Raw genomic sequence first — 10,885 nt, 5'->3', positions numbered from 1 at the left:
TACGATTAAGGCCCTGTTTGGCACCCATTTTTATCAAAATGTATTTTTCTCTCTCTTCTTTTCAACCACACATTCTTTATTAAAATAATATTACACGTAAATCAAAAACTTTTTCTTATTTTTCAACCACACATTTCCCATCAATTTACTATTCAAAAATTCATTTTCATATAAAAATTCCTACCAAACACCCTCTAAATCTCTTAAATTTTGATTCATATTTTCCCAATTCGCTGGATCACTAATATCAAAGGAGAATGGTTCACTAATCTTTTTATTGATGTTTCTTTCATCCATAACATCATCCTCGATAGATATCTCTTCATTCACCAGACAATGATGTTTTTCAATTGTATTATTGTCGATATCATTCTTATTAAACTCTTCTTTGAGAACTACATCGTCATTATGTTTTTGTTTATTACCACTAAAAATTTTATCAAGGGCTCCCTCTTGAGATTTAATCAATTGTTCAACCTTCTTATGCCGTTTCTTTTAGAATATCCAGATTCAAATTTTCTAGTGGACATAATTAAAGCACATAACGGTAGAACCTGATTCAGAGTTCGACTTAAAAGTATCCCAGATTCTCAAATATTCCAAGTGTAGAAATTCAACAATCAACCTGCAAGAAATAATAAATAAACCAACTTATATGAGAATAACAGGTTGAAGTAAGTTAACATCACAAAAATTGAACTATGCCAGCTACTAAATTCCTATTCTAAAACACACTTAAAACAGAGTGGTCAATTGATGATCATCAGCCAAAAATTCACAAACCATTTCTTATGGATTCATAACATTTCACGGACTTATATAATCAACTAGCGAAGACGTCAATAGACAATAGTTTAAATCCTAATCAGAAATTCAACTTTTTTATATACAAATTCGAAAGAAAAAATAAATAACCCTAAATATCAAAACTAATGAATACAGGATACCAGAACCCATTATCTCTAATGCCTCAAACATATATGATTAAATTTTTTTTTCATATTAAAATTAAAAAATCAAATTGAATTGCAATTCATACAATCAAAATTGAGCCAAAATAAATTCCTGGTCAGACAAAAATAAAAAAATAAAAAATTAAACCTACAGGATAAACGGGAAATTTCCAATCATAAATCATTGATCCATAAATAAAAATTTCGAAATTTTACTTTCTTGGCACGATCTATAATTCTTTATCCACCAAAAATATCACAAAGCATCTGAGAAAACAAAGCGAGCCCAGATAATAAATCATGAAGAATTTCAAGGAGAACCGACCAATTAAATCCCACAAAAAAAAAATAATTCAAACATATAGATACCCACATATAAGAACAACAAAAAGAAATAAACAAATTCTGTCAACAAAAAGACTGGGTTTTACCTCGACGAAAGGATAGAGAATTCGAGATTTGAATGGAGAAATAGAGAAACAAATTATTGAAGATGGGGCATTTTGGACAACAACAGGGGATTCTGGATTCACTGGGATTGAGATTTCAGATTTGAGAGGAACCAGAGACTAGAGAAAGTCGAATTGAAAAGATAACGGGCTGGGCGGTTCGTGGTGTATGTATTGTATACGGACTCGGGACTCCAAGTGGACCAAGTCTCCAAAATAATTTAATTCATGTAGTCCAAGCCCAAAGGCCCCAAATTATTTTTCGTATTTTGGGAATTGAAAATAATATAGATTTTGAGGCCCTGGGCCCAAGCCAAAATTTGGAGGCCCTAGGCAGTGGCCTAGGTGGCTTGGCCTAAGGGCCGGCCCTGTCCATATTCATCTATATATTTGTACGGCCAGTTTAGAAATTGTCAAACAAATCTCATGAGAAGATGTGAAGTAAAAAATTTAGAACTCTTGATTCAAGTGATGAAGCGAAGGAGCGTGTGATGGTTTCACACAATTTTGGACGATTTTCTATCCAATAACCATTACATAAAGATGAAGATAAGTTAAGATATGCTCAACGTACTTTCATGACAACTTCGTACAATTTTCATTTATGAATGAATTAGTTTTAAAGCAACTAGATTGCTACTTTTTACATATTTTATCACACGGATAATTTCTTGTCAAGATAAATACTCTGTGATCCAACATCCTCCATTAAGAGCTAGCCTTCTAAAACGCACGCTTAGCCGCAAAGAGTTCTCAAAATATCTTGCCTAGGGCCAAGGTATGAAAAATGCGATCAGCTCTCCTGTTGGCAGCCAAAGTTCCAAGAATTCAAAAGAAAAAAAGAAAAAGTTTGAACCTCTTGAAACTTTTAAGTAAATGTGTACTTACGATTTTGAGACTTTTTAGGTTGGAAATTTTGAAAGTATTTATGAAATTCCTATAAATTTTTTGAAAATGAATTGTCTAGTTGAATATTAGAAAATTGACTAGTTTTTGTAAACTTAAAAAATTATATATTTATATGAATTATTGCTAGTTAGTGTTTATGATTTTAAATGTTTTTATACTCATTATTTTATTTTATTTATATTTTAGAATAATTAAACTAAGAAAAAATATTATGTTTGGACTCATAAAGCTTGAAGTTTGACATTATCGTCTAGCTACACTTTTATACATTTTAGATAATGCTAAGAACCGATCTAGTTCGTTGATCAATTGAAATTCGTAATTATATCAAATCCTCCTACCTCCACAAAGATAAAACTAAAACATATTAGATTAATTAGAATAAAGGTAGTTCTGAATCTTGTAGAGGTAAAGATTGGGTTCAACTAACAGGACATCTATTGTGAGCGATATTGAGCTTCAAGAGCTATGAGCTTAAGAGCTCACAAAAGAGCTTAGGGATGAGAAAAAAGAGGTGGAATTTGTTTCAAATCTTAAACTACATAAACTTCAATCCTGGAGGTGACAGATTCTTGAAAAATTCTCACCTCTTCATTAATAACAACAACTTAGAATACTCCTCACTAAGTAGAAAACTAAAAATTTCATGAAATTTGATATGAGGTTAGAATTTGACCAATTCCTCTTTTCGAGGCCTATTCAAAATATGCGCATGTTTAGGAGCCACTATCCAAAATTTCATAAAAAATCCAATCGTTTATAACAGTACTATGCAGCCAACTCTAGTCGCGATAATTGATAAACAAAAATCACTCGTCCTTTTCCATTTTGAAATCTCAAAAATACCCTATTTAAAAAGATTGAATGCAAAAATTAAGGGGTATAATTGACTTTTCATCGATCCACTTTAATTGATTGATAAGAGAATAGTTGACAATGACAACGACACTGAAGCCCACTTGACTCTATATAGGGACTGTCTACTGCAGCTTCTAAACCCAAAAAAATAAAAAGATAATAATAATAATTCAAAATTTCCACTGTTTTTGGTCAATTGGGAGCCACATGTGAGAGTGGTGGTCAAAAATGACGGCGGCCAACGATAAGAAAATTCATTTTTTTGCCCAAAAATTGGCTCCAAACAAGGGCATAATATTTGGATTTTTAATTAAAATCTAGAGAGAATAACGCCTAGATAGATGCTATATCTTATACAAACATACACCTACTACTAGAAAACTTCTCGTATTAATATGTTTCTTGCTATTTTGAATTACCAGTGGAGGGAGAATCTTTCCTAATAACGAATCACTCTCAACATGCAATTTTTGAAGGATTTTTATTGTGATCGAAGCAAAGCTTCTGCTTGGGGATATACTTCGAGACTTTTATGAGGATGCATTTTAATATCAAAAATTAGTTGTACAATTAAAGGATCAACTTAATATATTGCAGAAGTTAGAGACCAACTTGCTACTCAAATACTAAGTTGGGATCCGTGGGGCAATTATTCCCATTACAATAAAGGGAATAAGCAAATTGGACATAAAATATCTAGAGAGAAGCGTACAACGCAAGCAATCTTTTCCAGAATATTCTGAAAACGAGTAATCAACGGCCACGTGGTTATGGCATCTTCGGATAATTTGTAGCCATCGTAACAGGTGGGTCCATGTGGGCCCAAAACGTGTGGCTGTTTGAATTGCCAAGGTCCAATGGCTACTCATTGATATACGGGCTGATGGCGACCCGGGCCGTGTATTATGGTCCATTTTGCTCCACGAAATTAAAGTTAAATGTGACTTATTAGTAATAATAATTCATAATTAGAAAATAATTGCTGCATTATTTTGGTAGGATTTTGATTACAATTAGAATATTTTTAACATAATTTTTACAGAATTACACTCGTCAAGATTTCATTTGCAATTGGAAAAAAGGAAAAAAAGAAAAAAAATAGAAAAATAGAAAACAGAAAGCTTTTGTAAACAATAATACCGTACATATGATTTTTTCCTTATAATTAACCAAATTTCTCACCCTCTACACTCCATAATTGTTCCTTTTTTAGTCCTTCTGCTTCAACTAAACAGTTATATTAATTTAAATCAAAGTCAAAAATAAATTTTACAACTTTTTAATCACACAATCCATCAACTTTTATTAAAATATACTAAAAATTTAATTTTTATCGAAGTCTAACGAATACTTAGTCTCAAAATATTGTATTAATGAAAAATTAACCAAATATCTCACCCTCTACTCTCCATAATTGTTTCTTCTTTAGTTCTTCGGTTTAACTAAAAAGTTATATTAATTTAAATCAAAGTCAAAAATTAATTTTAAATCGTAACTTGTTAACCATACAATCTATAAACTTTTATCAAAATAAAGTAAAAATTTAATTTTTACCTAAATCAAACCCGTGCTTAGTCTTAAAGCGTTGTATTAATGAACTATTCAATATTTGACTACGATAATCTAAGAATGCACGAATTCAATTTTTGCAGCTCGTTTTGCATCTATGAAACCGAGGTCCTAATTTGAAATTAACTTTTAAATTTTATTACGATCATCCATCGTTGGTTTGTCTCTGGATTTGTTGTTAGTGAGACACTATTTGGTGGAAGTTAAAATTCAAATTTTAATATAAGTTAAAATCAGTAATGAATTTTAACCATATATTTTACGAGACCCATAACTTTTCAATCACTCATTTTATCAACTTTTAACAAAATTTTAGTAAATTTTGATTTTAATTCACACCAAACAAGTGCTAAATTGATATGAGCATTGTTTCAACAGGTAACTGTTTTATGGAGTTCATTAATAACATGTAACCCTTGTCTTTTTTTGAAATTCATTTCTTTACAACGTAATTTGATCCCACCAGATTTTATTTGCGCTTCCAGAATGGTTACATGTGATTTGTTTGCTTTGTATGATACAATGAAGGCTACGTTTAAGCCTCAGTTTTGGTTAAAAATAGGCTTTGTAATAGGGGGTTTTTTTTTTTTTAATAATAATGTGTAGTTAAAAAATAGAGAAAAATTTAGGGTTCGTGTTCAAAATTATTTTATTGAGAGAATACATGATTAAAAATGAGTTTGTGAAAAATTAAGTATTTTGATAAAGGAGATCAAACATAGACAAAATTAAAATATTTTAGAATAATGATTGTATTTTGTATTTACGAGGTTCATTCTAGAGTTAAAAATAAAGTTTCTTAATGAAAAATAATTTTCAGGGTTAATTAATTAGATTAAATCTAGATTTTTCAATCTCAATCGTAATTAGTTCATGTTTGTCTCCCTTCAAAACAAAATTCTTTAATTTACATTCAATGACACATTCACATAATAAAATATTTTGCATGTAAACTCAAAACATTTCTTTACTTTTTAACCACGCATTTTTCAAAAAACTATTATTCAAAACATTATTTTTTTCCTCAATAACGACCATCAAATAGGGCTAAGTTTGGTGGATTAAAATCTAAATCGTCAACAATTAACTATAACATCACATTTCATATGGCTAATGACTTTTCAATAACACATTTCATCAATTTTTTATCAAACTCTATTAAAAAATTAATTTAAATTTCCATCATACAGGGACTAATTATAATTGATAGTCATAGTATGTTAGGACATTAACTTCAATTGTCGAGAAACCTCTATGCGACTTGAATATCATTAAATCCATGTAATAAATTTAAAGCAATCATAATATTATTTATAATATTGGTATCGAGATAGGATCTAATTAACCAGTTCAATTGAAAAAACGGAAACTAGTCTATTTATAGATCAAAAATACAAAATTTAAGATTTATTAAATTCCCCTCGAGTCGAGAGCAGCCAATTTATGCCAAATATATATTTTCTTCACCACCGATTTGATGTTGATTCGATTATTTGACTCTTAACATTTACGTTTTTCCGGTTAATACTTTGGTCGATTTTTGAATTATATTAGTTACAAGTAGAGTTGTGCAAAAATTAAAATAAGCAAAATGGAATATCTTTTGAAGAATACGCTTCACATGCACATGAAATAAATAATAATTAAAGAGAAGCCAAAACCTCCGCGTCACGTGTCGGCTGATCGCGTTCACACTTAACCGGTTACTGGTCAAAACTAAACGTATGAATGCGCCGACTCCTATGGTCTTCAAATTCGACCAGCCCATTGTTTCGTTGTGTTCCGTACAACCCTGACCGGCAAAAAAATGTCTGCCCCAAAAACAAAACCTTGTTATTTGCAATTTGCACAGTCTTTTTCCTCACATTTTCACACTCAATCTCTATCTAGAAACCCTTTTTTCTCTTCAGTTTCTCTATCTAGAAGAGCACAAGATAAAGGGAGAGGTCACTTTTTTTTTCATGAAAGTTTTGGCGTTTTTCATAGATACATAGATCGATGGAGAGTAAAAGAAGTGTAAAGGTGGAGGATCCGAACACGTCATCTTCATCATTTTGGGATCATAATCCGGTGAGTGGAAATAATTCACACACGGGTTTGGAGGATTACTCGGTTGATGGTGAAAATGGGTCATTAGGGTTCATGGAATTGCTAGGGGTTCAAGATTTAGGCCCTTCAGTTCTTGATGCGTTACAGGTACCCCCAAATCAGAACCAGACTTGGACAGTTGATCAAGAATCATCAGAGGTGTTGAATACACCTGCAACGCCGAATTTTTCCTCTATTTCTTCAGAATCTAGTGGTGCTGGTAGACCAAATGATGAAAAGACTAAAGAAGTAGTAGACAAAGCAGACGAAGAAGAAGAACAGAAGCAGAAGACTGAGAAACAGTAAGTCATCTGTCTTTTTATTTATAAATGAATATGATCTATTTATGGACAGATCAAAAAGACATGTGGGGTGTTTTGAATATAGGTTCCTTTGACCTGTAGAATTTAGTGAAATGACTTATTTTGCTATTTTGGGTTTCATCGGAACAGGTTGAAACCCAAGAAAACGAGTCAGAAGAGGCAGAGAGAGCAAAGATTTGCTTTCATGACAAAAAGCGAAGTTGATCATCTGGAAGATGGCTACAGATGGAGGAAGTACGGCCAAAAAGCTGTAAAAAACAGCCCTTTCCCTAGGTAAATGTTAAGCTAAGAAATTAAGGCACTAATTTAGTCCCAAATCTTTATGTCCCATTATAATTATTCATCTTGATAAAAATATCCCAGTTAAGTTTTTTCCCAGGTGCAAGTACATTACAAAAATCTTTATAACGGTGGAGTACCGCCGTACCGGTGTACAATTTCTTGACTGTTTTATGGTTTAAATTATCTCAGGAGCTACTATAGGTGCACTAATGCTTCGTGCAGTGTGAAAAAGAGAATAGAACGATGTTTATATGATCCAACCATAGTCATGACTACATATGAAGGCCAACACACTCATCCAAGTCCGTTGATGTCTCGATCAAACCCTGCGGCTGAACTGATGCCGTTCTCAAAATTCTCCACCGGTGAATCGGCCGCCATCTTTATGCCGTCGCCACTGCAAATGAGTTTATCATCAGCTGCAGCTGAATATCAAGTCCATTGCAACTACTCTACGCCATTGAATTTTGGTTTTATGGGTTCTACAAATATCAACGGTGCTGCAAGTGCACACCAGAAGCGCATTTGCACTCCACCTTCTGCTTTGATAACAGATTATGGGCTTCTTCAAGATATTGTGCCCTCCATTGCGAGAAAGGAAGAGTAAAATAATCACTTTTTTTTGCTCTCTGACTGACTCATTCGTAGACATTGTAAATGAAATGAAGCCACCATCATTGGATTGTGATGCTCTTAATCTCCGTTTGTTGTTTTACCCTTTTTTTGTCCAAAAGAATCAGCATCATATCTATAAAAACATAATGACAAACCCTAGCTAATAATGACTTCTTTTGGAGGTGTTAGTTCTAATTTCATCAGGACATACCATTTTGTTTGAAACTACAACGTTGTCTCTAACGATGATCATCTTAGGCAAAATGGGGCTTAATTTAACTAAATTTTCTTCTTGCGTTCTTTACCATAGGCCATGAATCAATGATTAGACATTCTAATTGCTACGTTCTTAGGTAAAACCGTTCCAAGGATAAAATGTTCGTTAAATGAAGTAAAGAAAATCGTTCCAAAGATAAAATGATCATCTTAGTTAAAATTGTTCCAAGGATAAAATGTCCGTCAAATGTAGACATTTTTTCACATTCCTAAAGAGGATAGAATGATACGATCTCTAGTGACTAGGAGAAATTATTTGAAGTGAAAAATATTTTTTTGGATGATGTATAGTTAAAAGAGAAAATTATGAGTTCACATACAAAATTATTTTATTGGGAGAACATGGACTGAAAATGAGTTTGAAAAAAAATGATTGCTGGATAACGATTTGGATAACGATTTGCTTGAAAAAATAGGCTATAAGTAACGGTAACACTATGTTTTGTACATCCAACTACTAAACAAAGGGTTAGAAATTAAAAAAAGATTTGTATAACTAAATTCGAATTTATCTGTAACTAGATTTAATTCGTTGTTCCCTTGACTTCTTCATGTAGTTACTCTCATCTGTCCTCCTATCTTTGTTTTTCTGGCGTTGCAGGAATGTGCATTTATAATAACAAGACCATTTTCTCTTTGTCTATGAAATTGGAATAGCATTTCTGGCAATCAGAGACACAAACACGGTGGGAATTTATTGAGGGTAATAAATTGACAAGTTGCTTATAGACATACTTGTGGAACAGAAATAAGGGTTATTCTTGGATTACATAAGGACGTCCAAAATAAAAACCCCCTATTGGAGGGACGCACCCAAGAACAATTCCAAAAATAATTGACTTAGTAGATGACTTGTCCCACTTTGCATCTTCCTAATTATTGTTCTTTCCATTACCTCATATTATCCGAATAACATGAAATGTACTCTTGTTGGTTCCATACATTGAATCCTACAAGGATTTGAATGAGAAATGGAAAACGTGGTAATTATTGAGGAAGCTAGCCGAAAGGGAAAAAGGGAATATGAAACATATGCTTCATCTTGGAATAGGGTTGGTTCAAGATTCTAAATAAAGTTCACAATCTGCCTTCTTATCTGATTGGATTAGTGTCGAATCAGCTCCACATAGAGATAAAACGTATTTATTTATTTAAAATTATTTAATGTCATGTCTTCATGAAAAGTATGAAGCATGTACAATTTTTTTAAATGAGTGATGATAAAATTTAAATTAAAACGTATGCATCCATCTAGAAACATAGCGTTGGTGCTCGATTCTTGATAAAGTTTACCATCTGCCTTTCCCTATTTAGGAGACACAACGTTGAAATACTTTGTGCGATCAACATATTTACTTTTTGAAATATATTTCTTTTAAGTTTTTCATGGTGCAAGTCGAATTATTTTAAAAAAATATTCTGATAAAGTGTATATAGAGATGACAATTCGAATTGTCAAAATTGAAAACTGCAATTAACTGAACCGAATGGAGTAGAAAAAATCAAACCGATGGTGCAATAGGATAGATATGGTATTTGATTTTAGTGACCGGTTCGAGCCAGCCCGGGATGGTATTTGCGCCATTACTCGGCTCCGAATCGATTACCCATTAAAAAAAAAAAATTGTGCAATTGAGTTTTCCATTATTCTTTCTATTATAATTTGTTTAGCCCAAAATTTATGATCCATTTCGATCCATTAAATAACCTAACCCAGTTACCACTTAGCCACTAAGTACTAACCCTACCATAAAGAAAATTGGAATCAAATTCAACAAGACATTAGCCGATAGCCGTCTTCACTAGAATATCTGCAGTGCGTCCCCAAATTTTTTTCTTCTCCACACAGTATTCTTTCTTGCTCGCCGCCATCGCCATCCCCATCCCCATCCCCAAATAGAAGGATTTTTTTTCTTCCTCTTCTCGTTTGCTAATTGTTGTTGCTGTAATCTATATCTATTTTTGTTTTTGTCGAGTTTGAGTATTTGATAAAATGTGATTTTTTCTTCTTCACATAAAAGATGAATTTAATGAATTTAGTCTATCTAGAGATATTAAATTTTATTGTTGGAGGAACATGATGATATGCACTTTGAGCTTGAGAATAATCAATGAAAATGCAAGGATACAAGCAAGTTATTAAGTTGTTGAATTTACCCTGCACCAGATTGCAGGAAAAATCTCTGGAAGTTTTACAGAAAATTTTTAGAATTGTTGAATTTAAACAAAAATATAGAAATTCTGCTCAATTGTCATTAGTGGATATCACTTAGAGAGAAACAAGTAATGACATTTTGCTCAAATGTCATAAGTGAATTCATTGACTTTTTATTTTATTTTTTTATTTACGGCTAGACCAATAAACAATAATTTATTTTCGTGATTATTAACGATCCGAATTGAGCCGAACCGAGATACGAATAGAATTGAACCGAACCGAACCGAACCGACTTACGTGGTTATAGTATTGTCAAAAAATTGATGGTTCAGTGATAATTTTGGTCAAATCGACCCCAAACCGAACAGTTATCAACTCTAAGTGTATAGTATTTGTAAGTAAATT

General features: G+C 32.2%; 1 protein-coding gene across 1 annotated transcript; it reads left to right on the top strand.

Annotated features, from left to right (window-relative positions):
- Positions 1 to 6,543: 6,543 nt before the first annotated feature.
- LOC111394710 (probable WRKY transcription factor 23) lies at positions 6,544 to 8,146 on the top strand. Its single transcript, XM_023020655.1, has 3 exons — positions 6,544 to 7,128; positions 7,279 to 7,422; positions 7,621 to 8,146. The coding sequence occupies exons 1-3, from the start codon at positions 6,737 to 6,739 to the stop codon at positions 8,036 to 8,038; spliced, it is 954 nt and encodes a 317-aa protein (XP_022876423.1). The 5' UTR covers positions 6,544 to 6,736; the 3' UTR covers positions 8,039 to 8,146.
- Positions 8,147 to 10,885: the final 2,739 nt, after the last annotated feature.

Source organism: Olea europaea, chromosome 1, assembly GCF_002742605.1.
Source record: "Olea europaea var. sylvestris chromosome 1, O_europaea_v1, whole genome shotgun sequence".
NCBI classification, from domain to species: Eukaryota; Viridiplantae; Streptophyta; class Magnoliopsida; order Lamiales; family Oleaceae; genus Olea; species Olea europaea.
Note: the sequence above shows the minus strand (reverse complement) of the source record. Positions and strands in the feature narration are given on the sequence as shown.